This window comes from Salvelinus fontinalis, chromosome 20 (genome assembly GCF_029448725.1).
Source record: "Salvelinus fontinalis isolate EN_2023a chromosome 20, ASM2944872v1, whole genome shotgun sequence".
In the NCBI taxonomy this organism is placed as follows: Eukaryota; Metazoa; Chordata; class Actinopteri; order Salmoniformes; family Salmonidae; genus Salvelinus; species Salvelinus fontinalis.
This window is the reverse complement of record NC_074684.1, coordinates 1674672-1694034: the sequence shown is the minus strand read 5'-3', so window position 1 is coordinate 1694034 and position 19363 is coordinate 1674672. Positions and strand designations below refer to the sequence as shown.

The window sequence follows — 19363 nt, the reverse complement described above, 5'->3', positions numbered from 1 at the left end:
CAGTAGAAGTGAGGTGGGAAGGAGTGCTGATTGGTAGACTTTCCGATTTTGGCTGGATCTCAATTTGCTTGTGGCTACATTGAACCACACAGCGATACATGGAATGCACTGAAGCATGTCAACATTGGAAACCCCAAACCTCCTCTCTCTGTTTTAGTGTTCAGTGGCTGAGCACGGTTTCACAATGGCCCTCCTTCATCCCTTGAGCCCCCCACCGTCACCTACCACCCCCTCCACCCCCACGCCCAGCACAATGTCCTGGGAACACTGTGGTTACTTCATGAAGAGAGGGGATTAGTGGTTAGAGCCTAGTGGGCCAGCCGTAAGACAAAGCCTACAGAGCATGCCCAATCAGTCTGTAGCTAACCCTGACTCTGACCCCCTGACTCCTAACCAAACAACCAGAGAAACTGGATCTGAGGAGAACCAAAACAACTTAAGACAGAGAACTACACTACTGGAGCTGTCTGAAAAGCAGAACCAGAAAGTCGATGACGTCATCATTCTACTGTTTTAACAATAGCTAACTCTGGACCACGACCCAGACCCTCTTTAGAGATCATAAAGTGTCATAAACATTTCACAAATACACAGAACCTCTACTGAAGACAATCTCCCATTTTAAGGACATGACTACGTCTAGGTGACAAGCAGGTTAACTTGGTTTTAAAGGTCAGACCCAAACCTTGCCCATTGTCCTTGAGGTAGAAGTGGCCCTTAAATCACAGATCTAGGATCATATTACCCTACCGCCCCAATCCTAACTGCAAAATGAGTGGAGCAAAACAATAATATCTGACCCTGTATCAGTGGTTAGAGGCAACTTCTGCCTAAACAGCCCTTAGCAAATCTGGGAGTGTGTCCACTGCTGTTAATTCAAAGGCATGGATTTATATGGTCAGAGACAAAGCCATTTACATGTAGATGCAGACTTTGGCATGCACCACACACACCCAAGCGCACACTTACACATACACCATAAATGGGAGGGTTGGCTCCATTTAGCGCCAGCCATGGCTTCCCGCATGGAGGACACAAACAGTTATTCCAGCATAATCAAATTTTTATGAATTCTAATCAATCTGGAAAATCCTGCTCTGAGGATGGAGGAGCGAAGGTCAGAAGGGATGGAGAGGGGTTGGGGGAATGGAAACGGCAAGGGGCGCACCTCCATCACTCTTGTCTCCTGACCCACATGAATCACGGCAGCATCGGGGAACAACAGATACCCTCATCAGATCACACACAGCATTGTAACCCTACGCTGCTGTCAGAGAGAGAGAGAGGAGGGTGGGAGTGAGGGAGTGAGACAAAGCAATTCTTTTCTGTGATTAGATGGCAGCAAAGCCATGTCTCCTGTCATTAAAGTGTATTTTTCCCCCTCGCACTCTGTCTCTCTCTCTCACACACTCTCCCTTCCCTTTCTCTTCCTAGGCTGGGTAATGGCAGCTAGGTGGAGTGGTGTAATACGTAGAGACAGGCTTGGGAGAAAACAAATAAACGTTTAAAAACCCAGGCTCATAGTGGCAAGACAAATTCTAAAATGGTAACTTAAATTGACTCAAGGACTAGGGATTGCTGCAACGTCGGAGTGTGAGTATGTGTCTGTGTGTGTGTGTACCAGGGGGCAATTTGGGGCCCACACAGTAAGTGCCACTATTGGGTTAAACTCCAGATATTAAGCCCACCCCTATACTAGTGTTAAGTTCGCCAACAAAAAAAGGTAGGTAGAAAAAGGGCCTAGGTGACGTTTGGAGCCACTTTACCTGTAGTGTCGATTCAAACAAGACCGAATGCAACGTTTCCACGGGAGATGACGGGGGAAAATAGTACCTACCTCAAGAGACATATGAAAGCACATCATCCCAATGTACAATGCATCGGGAAAGTATTCAGACCCCTTGACTCTTTCCACAGTTTGTTACGTTACAGCCTCATTCATCAATCTACACACAATACCCAATAATGACAAAGCAAAAACAGGTTTAGACATTGTTGCAAATCTATAAAAAATAACTTAAATATCATATTTACATAATTATTCAGACCATTTACTCAGTACTTTGTTCAAAATCAAATCAAATGTTATTGTTCACATACACATGGTTAGCAGCTGTTAATGCGAGTGTAGCGAAATGCTTGTGCTTCTAGTTCCGGCAGTGCAGTAATATCTAACAAGTAATCTAAGAAATTCACAACGACTACCTTATACACACAAATGTAAAGGGATGAACAAGAATATGTACATATAAATATATGAATGAGCGATGGCCGTGCGGCATAGGCAAGATGCAATAGATGGTATAGCATACAGTATATACATGTGAGATGAGTAATGTAGGATATGTAAACATTATTAAAGTGGCATTTTTTAAAGTGAGTAGCGATACCTTTATTAAATACATTTTTTTAAAGTAGCCAGAGATTTGAGTCTGTATGTTGGCAGCAGCCTCTCTATGTTAGTGATGGCTGTTTAACAGTCTGATGGCCTTGAGATAGAAGCTGTTTTTCAGTCTCTTGGGTCCCAGCTTTGATGCACCTGTACTGACCTCGCCTTCTGGATGATAGTGGGGTGAACAGGCAGTGGCTCGGGTGGTTGTTGTCGATGATCTTTCTGGCCTTCCTGTGACATCGGGTGCTGTAGGTGTTCTGGAGGGCAGGTAGACTGTGTTGAGGCACCTTTGGCAGCGATTACAGCCTCGAGTCGTCTTGGGTATGACGCTACAAGCTTGGCACACCTGTATTTGGGGAGTTTCTCCCATTCTTCTCTGCATATCCTCTCAAGCTCTGTCAGGTTGGATGGGGAGCGTCTCTGCACAGCTATTTACAGGTCTCTCCAGAGATGTTCGATCGGCCTCTGGCTGGGCCACTCAAGGACATTAGAGACTTGTCCCGAAGACACTCCTGTGTTGTCTTGGCTGTGTGCTTAGGGTCGTTGTCCTGTTGGAAGGTGAACCTTCGCCCTAGTCGGAGTTCCTAAGCGCTCTGGAGCAGATATTCATCAAGGATCTCTCTGTACTTTGCTCTGTTCATCTTGACTAGTCTCCCAGTCCCTGCCGCTGAAAAACATCCCCACTGCATGATGCTGCCACCATCATTACACAACAAGTTTGAAATCTCAAATTCAACGAGTGGTTTGGAAGGAATCAGTGACAGTGGCTGTGTGGTCCCAAATCTGCGATTAAGGATTAAGGATTCCAAATGTAAAATGGTAAAACATTCAACATTGGACATGCTGTCAATGAAGCGTGATTTGGTTATAATTGTTATATTGACTAACGTTAAGTCTGTCCTAGCTTGCTCATTATCTTAATCGAAATGACGGATTGCCTCTTACCCGCTTGTCTTCCCCTTATGCCGTAGTTTGTACATCTCAATTGTCATTAGAAACCACATTTGTTTAAGCAAGTCAGGCATATCAGCTGTTTTTTTACAAGGCAGGAAATGAGGCTGAATGAACTGTTTCGCTGCCAGACAAGACTCCGCTGATAGCCAGGTGTAGCAGTGGTAATATATTTGGACTGCTGTTGGGACAGCTTTATGTGGGCCCTAACAGTTTGTGGTCATTGTTTGTCACCGTTATAGTGCAATTAATGTATTGTTTCATGTTGTGTTGTGGCTTTGCTGGCATGCATTCCACTTGTTTTTTTCTGCCCCACCAAGATGTACATGCTTAAATCGCCACTGGATTACAGTATAGCTACAGTATATCATGGGGTGTGTTTTTTGGAATCTGCTGCAGAGTAATGTGTTCTTCTGCCAACTTGACTGTTAGGAAGAGAAACATGGGATAGGATGTGATGCAGAAAAATATGCTGGTAGGACATGTGCACATGGAAGTCAGTGATTTCTGTTTACTATAGGTTAATGAGACAATAAAAATGTGATGTGACGGGCCTCCCGAGTGATTGCACAACAGTGTTGCGGCGTCACTACAGCCTGGGGTTCGACCGTAAGGAGCTACAGAGGGTAGTGCGTACGGCCCAGTACATCACTGGGGCTAAGCTTCCTGCCATCCAGGACCTATATACTAGGCAGTGTCAGAGGAAAGCCCCAAAAATTGTCAAGACTCCAGACATAGACTATTCTCTTTGCTACCGCACGGCAAGCGGTACCGGAGCGCCAAGTCTAGGACCGAAAGGCTCCTTAAGGACTTGTAAGTAAGCATTTCACGGTAAGGTCTACAACCTGTTGTATTCGGCGCATGTGACAAAAAAAGTTTGATTTGAATTGATCCCAGACTGTGTCAAAACTGTCTGTGACCAGGAGTTCCATAGGCTGGCGCACAATTGGCCCAGCGTCGTCCGGCTTTGGCCCAGGGGCTTTACTTGGCTCATCACGCCTGCAGGCTGACTTCGGTCGTCAGTAGAACATTTTTTCATCCGACACATTGGTGCAGCTGGCTTCCGGGTTAAGCGAGTGGGTGTTAAGAAGCGCGGCTTGGCGGGTCATGTTTCGGAGCCTCTCGTGAGCCTGTTGGGGAGTTGCAGTGATGAGACAAGATCGTTAGCACAACATTTGTGGAGAAAAAGGGGGTAAAAATGACAATAAAAACAAAAAATGGTGATGTGACTAAAATGTAAGGGCATTTAGTTGACTAAAATGGCCGACAGGTTTCGTCATTTTGACAATAACGAGACAAAATCCTTATACAAATGAAGACTTAATGATATTTTAGTCAAAATGACTAAGACTAAATCTAAAAAGAGTTCAATAATTAACACTGCCCTTTACCCATGCCAAACCATTCATTCTACCCCCCATATCCCCCCTCCTCCAAACCCCTTTTAAACACCAGCACCCACCAGCCTGTGTGTAATTAATCAAATATGAGAATATGCATGTCTAAGTGAAGCACTGGGGTGAGGACCACAGGAGTGTACCAGGGAAGTAGAGGAGCGGAGCAAAATCGACCCCGGCATTGCGTGACTTGTGCACATCACACCGCAGAGCGTTACATCACCCCAAACCAGTGATTTAAAATGACACATTATTGAGATCATCACCATGGCGCCACAGACTCACATTGCACAGACGCTACTTAGAGGACTGGGAGGGAGGGAGGGAGGGGTGGTGAAAGAGGGAGAGAGAGAGAGAGAGAGAGAGAGAGAGATCATAGCCAGAGCTTGCGTGAAAACACAAACACAGTGTGTGCATGCAGACACAAACACACACACAGTGACAGGTTCAGAGGGGAAGGTAGTAATTCGAGGGTCATTAGAGGAGCCTGTGCTTCTCCTCACGGTCGGCCGTGGTCTCTATCCTGCTCCTGCCCAGTAACACTTCCTGTTAAGCACTGCTTATTTCCTGTTTCATATAAACAAACCAGCTACAACTAGGAGGGGTGGACTGTATAGTCTCCAAGACATATGTAAACAGGGTGAATTGGGACTCACATGTTGCAACTGTTTGAGGTTCACCATTTTTACAATAGGGCCTAAATACGGCAGCACAGGGAAACGTCTCTGCTTGTTAAACCATGCTTGTTACTATGATTAAATTAATTAGAATAGATTGGACATACATACATACTGTAAGACCATGTGCCGTGCGTAGAGGGAGTGCAACAAGACACACACACACACACACTGCTAGCCCCCTCATTTGGCTGGATGTAAAACAGTGAAGTGAGCAAAAACAAGTTGTCCCCCATAGCACTTCTCCTCACTATAAGCAGAGCCCTTGAAGTCTGCTGTAGCCTCTAATAAATGAAGATAAATCTCCTACAGCTCTCTGTCTTTGCACTACTCTCCCATTGTTACTCTCCATGACTCGATTCCATCTTTTTGTTGTTGTTGCTATCGACCAAAATTAAGATGCATTCCCAAAATGGATGACAATAGTGTGTTTGTGTTCCCTCTGTGTGCTCTGTGGAGGAGCCAAGCTTCAGATAGGATCTCACTGACAATCACTCCCATCATGTCTCACACACTGATTACACTAAAGACAGGGATGTGGTTAGACTGGCACGCGCAGGTGGAAAACCTTATTCTGTGTGTTTCCACCTGCGCGTGCCAGTCTAACCACATCCCTGTCTTTAGTGTAATCAGTGTGTGAGACATGATGGGAGTGATTGTCAGTGAGATCCTATCTGAAGCTTGGCTCCTCCACAGAGCACACAGAGGGAACACACACAGTATTGTCATCCATTTCGGGAATGCATCTTAATTTTGGTCGATAGCAACAACAAAAAGATGGAATCGAGTCATGGAGAGTAACAATGGGAGAGTAGTGCAAAGACAGAGAGCTGTAGGAGATTTATCTTCATTTATTAGAGGCTACAGCAGACTTCAAGGGCTCTGCTTATAGTGAGGAGAAGTGCTATGGGGGACAACTTGTTTTTGCTCACTTCACTGTTTTACATCCAACCAAATGAGGGGGCTGGTGGTGGTGTGTGTGTGTGTGTGTGTGTGTGTGTGTGTGTGTGTGTGTGTGTGTGTGTGTGTGTGTGTGTGAGAGAGAGAGAGAGAGAGAGAGAGAAAAAATGAGAGAGAGAGAGAGAGAGAAAAAATGAGAGAGAGAGAGAGATGTGAGAGGGGGTAAGCTTTCCCTTCAGCCAAGAACATGCTCTTAAAAATGTATACAGTAATCTGAATTAATCCAGAGAGCATTGAATGATTGGGGAGCAGCTTTGAACAGAGCAGATCAGACGAGTGTGACATGGGTTAGAGTAGAGAGGATAGGGAACATTGGCCTGACGACTCACACTAAAATATTCATCTGTTCTGTCATTTGCTACATACTTTAGTCTGAGACTACCATCATTGAAATCATTTGTGGTTACGAGGGGAGTTGTACAAAACAAAGTCATCAGCAATTGGATCGTCTCTAACCAATGATGACATTTCAAACCACCGCTTTACCCACGTGTGTTCTGGCCCAACCCATCAGTTTATTGACCAATCAGACGGCCCCGAATGTGTTCGCATTCGTTGAAGGGTCGGTGAGGTACTCAGCTCCAGACTCATTGTGGAGAATCATCTAACGTACGAGGGCGTGGTGTTTGGCTGGAGAAAGGAGTCGGGGTAGCCAGGCAAGGGAAAATTACTGCACTGAACAGTAAAAATATCATTTTTAATGCACCCTTGTCAGTCAGTTCAAATTGCAACAAATAGGGGGGGGGGGGGGGGGGACACACATGCACTGTACACAAAGAGCGAGCGAGCGAGCAAGCAAGAAAGAGAGAGAGAGGTATCAAACGGTCAGCTCTGTAAATGTCAAGCCCTCTCACTACCTGACCTGTCAGTAAGAACTCATCATCAGTAAGATCATTGTCCCTGCCCCTCTTCAGCCATACACCATCACAATGACATTATAGGCCTACTCTGCTACAGAAACAACAGTCATTAACATAGATGTAAACTGTCAAATGGGAATGCAACATGCAGCTTGTCCCTGGGGCAGACAATTAGACGACACCATTGATTAGAATGTGAAATAGAAAGTGGGTCTGTAATATAGATGCAGGTACACTGTTCAGAGTGTGACACTACTCAGAGGAGAAGGAGAAAGAAGCCCTGGAGCAATTGGTTCCTATAAACGAGTGCCTCTAACCCCCTCACCCCCCCAAACACCCAGAGTCCCTTGTATCGGGGGTCATTGCCAAAGGGCAGCTGTAATACAGCAATTTGGAACAAAGCTTGTTAATTTACTCTCTCCTCTCCCTCCTTTATTTTGTTTTGCTTTAAGGAGTCTTTACGGAGTTTCGTGGATGGTGCTCCCTCAGCCAGGGCGGACGCACGTGCAAATCCTAATGGTTTCAAACTAGTGGTTGGTCACATTTTTCTTACAACCTCGTTATGCCTATACTAGCGTCCCATATCGTTGGTGGTTCTATGCTGCTGGTCTTATAGAAGCCATGACAATATGCTATCAACCTGTCACATTGCTAACTCACCACAGTGGCATTGCATTTCAATGCCTTTCTATAGAATGGACATTCTTTGTTACTGCCCGTCTCTATGACTCCAGACTGAAAGCCTGTCAGCCTGTCTTTTGTACACAAACACTGACAGCAGAGGGGTGCTGTTAGCACCATAACATCCTCCAAAGCATACTCCCGTCCCATCGTCACAGAAAGACATCTGATAAAGGCCTAATGGGTTTTGTTCATCCCCTGCTTCCATTTTTCTTCCTCCCTGGATCCCTCCCTCGTCTTGATAGGAGCACTAATAATTTTGGGGCTGGAGAATAAACACATACACCATGGAGAGGGAAGGGAAGTCCATTAAAATGATAATCACCATCTATCTCTGCTGGTTTATTGGGGTACGTTTTCATACACTGTATGCCCCCTGACCAAATGGAGGTTAGAGGTGAGGTGGGATGCAGTCTAGGACAGACATTACTGCAATTACTGCAATAACACAGTAATAAATGACTTTGTGACAAATTAATGGATGAGTTATAGTTTAATTGTACTTCAAGAATGATGTTCCCTCCAGCTTAATACAGCATACATACACACACACACATACAAACTAATCCTAGAAAGTGGAAACTGGGTGAGTGTGTGTGTGTGAGGTGTTTTCAAGATAATTAACATGTGTATGGAATGTACTACACAGTGCATATGTAAGAACTGGAACATTGGGGGGTATTTCCTTCAAATACATTTGTGTGTATATGTGAGTTTTTATGCGTGTGTTTATTTAGCAACAGTGTATGTACAGTGGCTTGCAAAAGTATTCACCCCCTTGGCATTTTTCCTATTTTGTTGCCTTACAACCTGGAATTAAAATGGATTTTTTGGGGTGTTGTATCATTTTTGGATTTACACAACATGCCTACCACTTTGAAGATGCAAAATATTATTATTGTGAAACAAACAAGAAATAAGACAAAAAACTTAACTTGAGCGTGCATAACTATTCACCCCCCACCAAAGTCAATACTTTGGTAGAGCCACCTTTTGCAGCAATAACAGCTGCAAGTCTCTTGGGGTATGTTTCTATAAGCTTGGCACATGTATCCACTGGGATCTTTGCCCATTCTTCAAGGCAAAACTGCTCCAGCAACTTCAAGTTTGATCGGTTCTGCTGGTGTACAGCAGTCTTTAAGTCATATCACAAATTCTCAATTGGATTGGGTCTGGGCTTTGACTAGGACATTCCAAGACATTTAAATGTTTCTCCTTAAACCACTCGAGTGTTGTTTCAGCAGTATGCTTATGGCCATTTTCCTGCTGGAAGGTGAACCTCAGTCCCAGTCTCAAATCTCTGGAAGACTGAAACAGGTTTCCCTCAAGAATTTCCCTGTATTTAGCATCATCCATCATTCCTTCAATTCTGACCAGTTTCCCAGTCCCTGCCGATGAAAAGCATCCCCACAGCATGATGCTGCCACCACCATGCTTCACTGTGGGGATGGTATTCTCGGGGTGATGAGAGGTGTTGGGTTTGTGCTAGACACAGCATTTTCCTTGATGGCCAAGAAGCTCAATTTGTCTCATCTGACCAGACTCCTTTCTTCCAATTGTTTGGGGAGTCTCCGACATGCCTTTTGGCAAACACCAAACATGTTTGGAGTATCTGTCCAATGTCCGCTGTGGAGCTTTGCAGCTTCTTCTGGGTTATCTTTGGTCTCTTTGTTGCCTCTCTGATTAATGCCCTCCTTGCTTGGTCCGTGAGTTTTGGTGGGCGGCCCTCTCTTGGCAGGTTTGTTGTGGTGCCATATTCTTTCCAATTTTTAATAATGGATTTAAAATGGTGCTCCGTGGGATGTTCAAAGTTTTGGGATATTTTTTTATAACCCAACCCTGATCTGTACTTCTCCACAACTTTGTCCCTGACCTGTTTGGAGAGCTCCTTGGTCTTCATGGTGCCGCTTGCTTGGTGGTGCCCCTTGCTTAAAGGTGTTGCCAACTCTGGGGCTTTTCAGAACAGGTGTATATATACACTGAGATCATGTGACAAATCATGTGACAGATTGCACACAGATGGACTTTATTTAACTACTGTGACTTCTGAAGGTAATTGATTGCACCAGATCTTATTTAGGGGCTTCATTGTAAAGGGGGTGAATTAATATGCACGCACCATTTTTCCATATATATATATTTTTTTAAACAAGTTTTTTTATTTTATTATTCATTTCACTTCACCAATTTGGACTATTTTGTGTATGTCCATTACATGAAATCCAAATAATAATAATAATAATAATTACAGGTTGTAATGCAACAAAATAGGAAAAACGCCAAAGGGGATGAATACTTTTGCAAGGCACTGTATGTATGTATGTATGTATGTATACGTGTGTGTGTTTATCTCCCTGCTCCACATAAGTGACATAACTGAGCCTGAGAATGGGCCTCTGCTCTGCAGCTGTTGAGGGGTCTAGACTCTGAGCTGCCTGGCTGCTTGTTGCGTCAGGCTTAAGTAACACAGGGGCCCAAAGTTCACTGGAGCAGCGCTAGGAACACAGACACACACCTTAACCACACACACACACACCACACACACACACACACACCTGTGCTTCAGGCATGTTTACAGGCCAGGCCCTATTTGGTCTCTCTCACTCTCCCTTTGTTCTGCCATAACATAGCTACACATTTCAACAGCTTCTCCAAACTTTGTGAAGTACCTCAACTCCTCCATGCAGTTGAACAGAGACTAGAGATTTTGAAATTAAACTCCGACGTGCTATGCATGATACATCAAAAATGTACATTCTTAAACCTTTACTGTCCTCTATTGTTGCGTGCCTTTCTTTGTTTGCTGAAATCCATACTTTATCAAATACAACCACCAACTGTTTCCTTGTTGAGATTCAATTGGCACATGCACATTCGTGCTGAGTTGACATCTTAGAGCAACAACAACGAAGAAACAGTCGGTGGTTGTATTTGATTAAGATTCTTTTTAAAGTATGGATTTCAGCACAGCGACTTGAAGGAGTCAGAGGTTCATTTAAAAAAAAAACTCTAGTCTGCGATCAGCTCCATGGAGGAGTTGAGGTATTTGGCAACTTCAAACTAGACCTCTCCCTCCAGACAGGAGTCAAGCTGTTACATTCCCTGTGGAGCAACCATAGTCTACCCTGGAATTGTTAGCAAGAAAGACTGACTTTCAGTGGGATTTTAGCAAGTACATTTTGGTGGGGCAAACTCCCCCAAAATATATTTGGGATACATGCCAGCAAAGCCACTGCACAACACAAAACTAAACAATACATGAATTGCACTATAACGGTGACAAACGGTGCCCACAAACTGTTAGATCCTACATGAAGCGGTCCCAACAGCAGAGGTTTCCTTTCAGCACGATGGAATGAATGCTTACCACCACTACATCTGGTTATCAGCGAAGCCTTGGCTGGGAGCAAAACAGTTCATTCAGCCTCATTTACCGCCATAGCTGATTTGGCTGACTTGCTTAAAACTTCTTCAGGGTTGGTCGGTCCCCTGTGGGACGGTTGAGCTAACATAGGCTAATGCGATTAGCATGAGGTTGTAAGTAACAAGAACATTTCCCAGGACATAGACATATATGATATTGGCAGAAAGCTTAAATTCTTGTAAATCGAACCGCACTGTCCAATTTACAGTAGCTATTATGGTGAATAACATGCTATTGTTTGAGGAGAGTGCACCGTTTTGAGCATGACAAGTTAATAATAAACAAATTAGGCACGTTTGGGTAGTCTTGATACAACATTTTTAACAGAAATACAATGGTTCATTGGATCAGTCTAAAACTTTGCACATACACTACTGCCATCTAGTGGCCAAAATCTATATTGCACCTGGGGTGGAATAATACATTATGGCCTTTCTCTTGCATTTCAAAGATAGTACAAAAAAAATACAAAAACATAGTTGGTTTTTTCTTTGTATTATCTTTTACCAGATCTAATGTGGTTTCTACTGACAATTGAGATGTACAAACTATGACATAAGGGAATGATGAGAGGATAAGAGGCAATCCTTCATTTCGATTAAGACATTAATAAACAAGCTAAGACTGACATAGTCAATATAACTATTTGTTCAGCACTTTTGAAATGTACAGCGAGAGAAATCAGAACATGGGTCGTTCTTACAGTATTCTCCCTCTACACCAAGTCAGTACCGAAGGATAAATAAAGGGAGCATATAAGCAGACAATGAAAGCTCTTACTATATTCAATGATGACATTTCGCTAAAACAGGCTATAGGCTACATGTGCACCACCAAGTCAGAACAGTAGGCTGAATTATGAGGGGGGAAAGGACCAAATGGGCTACTAACAGCTTACTACATGACATACACTTAGTATGACTTTCTTAGCTACAGTATACACCTCTCCCTGACATATTACATCATTAATGCAGCAGCATACAATACATTTTTGGTGAGAAAAAAACGCTACTCTTCAGTGAAAGTACTTTTTGCCAGCCCTGTCTGGTCCAGCGACGGTGGGTTTGTGCCCATAGGCGACGTTGTTGCCGGGGATGTCTGGTGAGGACCTGCCTTACAACAGGCCTACAAGCCCTCAGTCCCGCCTCTCTCAGCATATTGCGGACAGTCTGAGCGCTGGTGGAGGGATTGTGCGTTCTTGGTGTAATTCGGGCAGTTGTTGACGCTATCCTGTACCTGTCCCGCAGGTGTGATGTTCGGATGTACCGATCCTGTGCAGATGTTGTTACACGTGGTCTGCCACCTGTCAGCTGTCCGTCCTGTCTCCCTGTAGCGCTGTCTTAGGCGTCTCACAGTATGGATATTGCAATTTATTGCCCTGGCCACATCTGCAGTCCTCATGCCTCCATGTAGCATGCCTAAGGCACATTCACGCAGTTGAGCAGGGACCCTGGACATCTTTCTCTTGGTGTTTTTCCAGAGTCAGTAGAAAGGCCTCTAATTGCCAACCGTCTGTAAACTGTTAGTGTCTTAACGACGGTTCCACAGGTGCATGTTCATTAATTGTTTATGGTTCATTGAACAAGCATGGGAAACAGTGTTTAAACTCTATACAATGAAGATATCTGGATTTTTAGGAATTATCTTTGAAAGACAGGGTCCTGAAAAAGGGACGTTTCTTTTTTTGCTGAGTTTATATATTTTTCGGTTGTTTGCAAACTGATTTGTGACACGTATTGGATGCTAAAATAACAAGCAAAACAGGCAACAGGTGGAGCTCAAAACATGACTGACGGGTCATCACTGCTGAATTTTTACATTTCCCAACTCACTCATAACTGTGTTCAATGAAAGATGGATGACTGCACTAAATGTGATTGATTATCTACATCGGGGGTCTCCAACAGGTCAACCACGACCTACCAGTAGCTCGCAGCTCACCTTTTGAGTAGCTCGCCAAACAATTCCAAAAGTACATGCAATTTTTCATGTGTTCCATGCCAAACTGTCATAAACAAATCTCACAAGTAAGCTCTCCACAATGAATTTCAATAGAAAACTTGCAAAAATAGACAAGATCCTGGAGAGGTAAATACCTGTCTATTTATGTAAAAATTGCCCTGATTAACTCCTTAGTCATATCTCAGTTTACTCACTTACTTATGGCGCTGCCTACTCCTTATGATTCGTTTTTCAAATCATATGAGCAAAAAATATTTTGCTTTATCTGGGACGCTAAACCAGGCAAAATAAAACGAGCCTATCTATATAATGAATAGGAATTGGGTGGGTTGAGATTATTAAATATAAAAGCACTAAACCTCTCTCGTAAAGCTTCACTTATTCAAAAGTTTTACTTGAACCCTAAATGGTTCTCAAGTAGATTACTAAAAAAAGCTCTTCCAGATTGCCATGTCTCATTTTCGATTAATTGAAAATTATACTTTTTTCAAAGTATCACTCTTTTTTTTTAAAGCATTGCAGAGCTGGCTACAATTTCAATTTCATATCCCTGAAAAGATAGAACAAATATTACAACAAATATAATGGCTGAACTCAAATGTGCTGGTTGATAAAATATCTGTATTTATGGGAAAGAGGTTTGAAAAGGGTATTTTGTTCTTAAATTATATTTTAAATTGGAATGGTAGAGTTGTGTCCTTCATGGAGTTATCAGAATTGTACAGGAAGGTCTGCTCAATCCAAGAGTAAAACCAATTGATTACAGCATTACTCCAAAAATGGAGGAGGCGGGTGGCAGCAGGAGGAGGTAGGGACCTGGTCTGTCTGCTCAATATAAAAGATCAAAACTTGCGGAGGAATAAAAATAGCATAAATAGGAAAGTATTCCAGTTTCATTTGAGGACCAGGATGTTGACAACTGTGCCATACAGATTGTAAAATAGTTGGGAACAGATTTTTGATGTACCGATTCCATGGTACAGGGTATATAAGTTGATATATAAAACAACGCAAGATTCAAGACTTCGTGCTTTTCAGCTAAAATTATTATATAGAACTCTTGCCACCAACAAAATGTTGAATATTTGGGGCATAAAATCATCAAAGCTCTGCAGATTTTGTTGTGAGGATACAGAATCAATAGACCATTTATTTTGGTGTTGCCCTCAGGTAGCCTGTTTCTGGTCTCAGGTTCAGGAATGGCTGAAAATGCATAGCATTGATCTAAAATTGACCCTAGAAATAGTACTGTTAGGAGTTCTGGAGAGACCGGGTCAGTCAATTACTAATATACTAATACTCTTAGTTAAAGTATTTATCTTCAACTCGCAATCTGTGGATTCTATTTTGATTAGTTAGAAATTGTACGTTAAACATCACAGCATAGTTGAAAGATATATGTTGCGTAGAAATCCGAAGAGGGCTGCCGACAGAGATAGGTGGGATGGTTGAGGGACAGCAATTGGGGAACTGTGGGGGGGGGGGGGGGGGGGGGATCTTGGAGGGTTCGGGTTCATGTTTTTTGGCCTGGTGGTAGATCGGTCAACGTGCCCTTGAGCAGGGCATTGACCCTGGATGCTTCTGTGTGTCGCTCTGAATTGGAGTCTATTGGATGACTGGTGTGACGTAGTTGTTGAGCGGCTTCACTGCAAGTATATTTTATTTTTGGGGATATTCAATTTAAAAAATGTCCCCAAAAAATCTCAAGTATCCAACACCGCAAGCTCCCAGCTACTAGCTCATCAAAACAACTGACATTATACCACTCCTGCTTAGCCACTATTGGCTTAAAAAGCCAAACCTAACACAATATCTGCCAATTAATTTCCAGTAATATCGCCCGTCTGTACGTGTGGTGTGCACATTTGTCTATCACTCAGCGTGTAGCCAGTTGATGTGATAACAGTCTTGTGTGTCGACAGAAATACTTTCCCCAAAACCTTCTCAATTAAATGTTAACTGCAAAGTAGGCTTACCTGGCAGAAGTACTGTATTAATGAGTAAGTATATAAAACGGGAATTACGCTGAAAAATAATTATGTTTGTTTTCTGTCAGACCAGCACATTCCTCAATAGATACCACCTAAAACAAAATATATTCTGATCTGATTTAACCATTGACATGTAATTTTGTTTTTTCTCTATGAACAATTGTAATTTTGAGAGTGAAAAAAATTACAAACAATCTAAAACCAGGAAAAATAAAAGAGAAAACAGAATTTGGGAAAATATAAAACCAAAAAAAATCACAGATTTTAAATGGGCCCCCTTAGAGTTGTTTATTAACCATACTTTTTACCAGGTCTATTGACAGAAAACACTACTTTCTCTTGTACACAAAGGATCCGGGGAAGAGTTGCAAGAGAGAGGAAAAGAGAAGAATGTGTCTACTTGAAAACTAGAAAAAAATGCGCAGCTTGTGACATACATTTTTTTAAGTAGCTCTCATGCTAGAAAATGTTGGGAGACCCCTGATCTACATAATGCAAGTATGTTTTTTGATACTTTATATGCCTATGCGTGTGTCAAGAGCCTTGAATGGGGAAAAATGTATCATTGATATCCGTCATCATAAGACATGACCCAGAGTCTGCTGAGTGACGTCATTCAGTGAGAGGAGAGAAACCAACAGGGATTATTGGGATCTGCTGAGCAAATCTACTCAACAAAGCCAGCTCTCCCATCTGACCTGTATGAAACCTAAGATGACAAACTAAACACTCTGTCCTGGACCCCAATTGACAGTGAAATCACAAACTGAACGGCGGGTGAAAACACTGTGGTCTAAAGACCACTGAAGCTGGTCTTAAGTTTCATTGGATGTTCTCCTAATGCCAGTAGCCATTCCATGTTGGTACCTTAAAGCTGGTGTCGTTGGTTGTCTTATATTGAACTGCATTGGCCTGGCCGGCTGATTGATCTGTGTGATCGAAACGCAAAATTACATAACTATAAAAGGCATTGCCAGGGGGGGGATCATGTAGTAACGACATCTATGCCCATGCATCCTGTCTCCTACAGTTTTTTTTTATGTCCACTGAAACATGAGCACCCCACCCGCCAGGCCCTCCATGCCCAAAATTCCATGAGCGCCACATAGGCCTACTCCAGCTGCCCCCTTTGCCGCCTGAGCGCAGATAACTCATCCCCTCGTGAGAATATATGGCCTTTTCGGGCCAACGAGACAAGTTCCACGGGGCCCCGACACAGTGAGTTTCGATCCATGACATCATGTGTCCCATCCCTCGGCACTTTGCGACCATAGCGGCCCCATAGAAGGCAGTCTTACCCCAGGCTGTTCACCCGAGCTCGCAGCATTCCAAGTCGTTATGTAATTCCCCAACGGCAGTTTTAACAACATTGGCAGTAGGCTTACAGTAGCCTACCTGACCTAGAAGATCGCAGGCATTAGCCTAAGATGTACAAACACAAATATATAACTATCATTTTGAACTGACTGGCTGGCTGGAGCTGGTGCCATTGACATTGATGGCCATGGAAGTGACATGTTGTTCCTCTTCGTCGTCCTCTTCCTCGGGTATAATGTCAGTGTCGTTGCTCTCTGGTTTCCCAGCATTGGACTCGGGTCGGGGAAATGGTCAGGTCCACAATCATGTTATGTTCTTTACTCTTAAATGTTGATTAATCGTAGGACTGTACAGTCTAATGATTTATGTAGCCTAATTGTAGCAATCTCTGTGCGTCGTAAACTCATTTGAATAACGTCTCTCTAAATAAGCTACAGACAGTCCAGACTCGCTTGCTGATACAAAGTTTCGTATTGTTCTTTTTTGTTTTTCTCAAATCCAAATGCGGGAAATAGAGAGAGAGAGTGTGTGTGGTGTGTGTGTGTATGTTTATAAACAAAGCCAGGGAATGTCCAAAAGCACAAACTCTCTAGACATGTGTTTCTTGTTATTGTTTTTGTTTTGATGACAGGGGAAGGGAGGAAGGGGGGATGAATGAGGAGATGAGGGAATGAATGAGGAGACGAGGGGAAACGTTTGTGCTTACCTTCCACCCAGCTGAGCTGTTACTGTCACCTTTGTCTTTGAAGTACGGCACACATCTCACCATCCACTCATAAATCTGAGACAGAGTCAATCTCTTGTCTGGCGTGCTGCTTATGGCTTTGGTTATCAGGTCAGCATATGAGAGATTCCCCCACGCGTTTCTGCGCGACGAGGACTTCCGTGCAGTCTGCGCCCCCGGGCTGCTGGTGCTGAGTGTGCCAGAAGTGGCTGTGGGGGACTGGGAGGGGAGCGGGGAGTCTCCATTTTCCTGTCTGGACAGCAGTCCTTCGGCCGTAGGGCTGTTGCTGTTCTGGTCGTCTGCTCCCAGGCTGGAGCCGGTGCCATTGACGTTGATGGCCATGGAAGTGGCATGTTGTTCCTCTTCGTCGTCCTCTTCCTCGGGTATAATGTCAGTGTCATTGCTCTCTGGTTTCCCAGAATTGGACTCGGGTCGGGGCAGCGGCCATGTGCACGATCGTGGCCGTTTCTGTGGCTCGAAGTCTGGGTCTATGGCCACGTCCAACTCAGTGTGAATGCTGGGCGCTGGAACCTCGGCCATCTCTCCTTCAGTCACTCGCACGTCCCTGCTGCCCGTTGATAAGGTCAGTAGATAAGTAGTGGAGAGTTGTCAAATTCACATTCCGTGAATGCGCGCCCCCGCCTTTGTTGCTATTCCAGACCAGCAGTCCCCAAGGGTCACTATCAACTCCGCGTGAATTGAGAAAATCCTCTAGTAGCAAAAAAAAGCACCGCTATGCTGATCAGGATATATTTCAAACGTATTACTCGTGGACTATTATAAATGTCTTAGCACCATAACTAATAAACGATGACTATTCTCCCTGGCTCCAAATGCAAGCCACAGCGACTTTACATTTGACAATCGCAAGAGTTCAAAACGGGTTGCTGCATATTCGTCGTATTTCTCCTCGCCTGCATATTCGTCGTATTTCTCCTCGCCTGGAGCAATGTTGATGACAACAGTACAGTGACTGCAGTTCGTTCACGAGTAATCTACTGTGTAGCACGAGTTGGTTCATCAATGAGCGGATTACACATTCCTACCTTGCGCGTTCAAGATCAAATCCCGCATTGATTGCGAGGCAACTGAATACACCAGTTTGAACCTCCTCGTCAATAGCCACGGAGAACCTGGTAAAACGTCACCACACTGAAGCGGTCTGCCGCGGATAAAAGCGTACAGTCACTGCGTGCTATGGTGATGGCAGCGATTCATTCCTGCATAGTCCTATCTCTTCTGTCATTGCTGCCATCTTGCCAAATTCCCTTTCACACTCAAGTCCTTTTAAAAACTAGACTGGATACAGGGACGCTGCGTATTGTTGTCAGTGTGGATAGAAAAACGAAAAGGAACGGAAATTAGAATAATATCTCCGGTTCTCAGAAGTCGCCTTTACTGACGAACGCAGCTCAGTTGGTATGGAAAACGAAACGCCACACCATACTCTCGGTCACAGTAAGCTAAGATCTCTTCTGCTACACACATATCTATCTACTTAGCACATTCCGTCATGTGACAGCCCTCAACAAGCTCAAAGTTATGCAGCAATAGTGGTGGCTAGATAAGACTAACGTTACCACCGCCACTGTAGAGGCCACCCCTTCCGCCTTTTTAAAGAGACACCCTCCAAGAGACAGTAGCCTATGTGCGCACAGGCATATCTAGGCAAGCAGTTTGTGGAAGGGACACATGTCTTGGCATGTTGAGGGATCCAGAAATAGACAGACAGATCATACAGCTATGATCGTACAACGATAAGAACACAAAGAAACTCAACGGTGGATAGAGGACATTTACATCGAATTACAAATAATTATATTGCTCCTTTTGGAGATATAATTCATAGGCTAATGACAAAAGCTACATTAGGACAATAATTGTTAAGGTATGATGGACATATGTATCATTATTTCCACTTCCGCTGTGGTGCACTGTTACGATGCAACAACTGACATAGGCCTACACATGTGTAACAATTTAGGCACATGCAAGTAGGTGTTTATTTTCCTTGTGTTGGGTATTAG

General features: G+C 43.7%; 1 protein-coding gene across 1 annotated transcript in view; it reads right to left on the bottom strand.

Moving 5' to 3' along the window:
* LOC129817143 (forkhead box protein O3-like) overlaps positions 1 to 18974 on the bottom strand; it is a 53610-nt gene extending 34636 nt beyond the window's left edge. Inside the window, exon 1 of the mRNA XM_055872081.1 lies at positions 17319 to 18974. Coding sequence (XP_055728056.1) covers positions 17319 to 17876 — 558 coding nt within the window. The 5' untranslated portion in view covers positions 17877 to 18974. The remainder of the gene's footprint in view (positions 1 to 17318) is intronic.
* Positions 18975 to 19363: the final 389 nt, after the last annotated feature.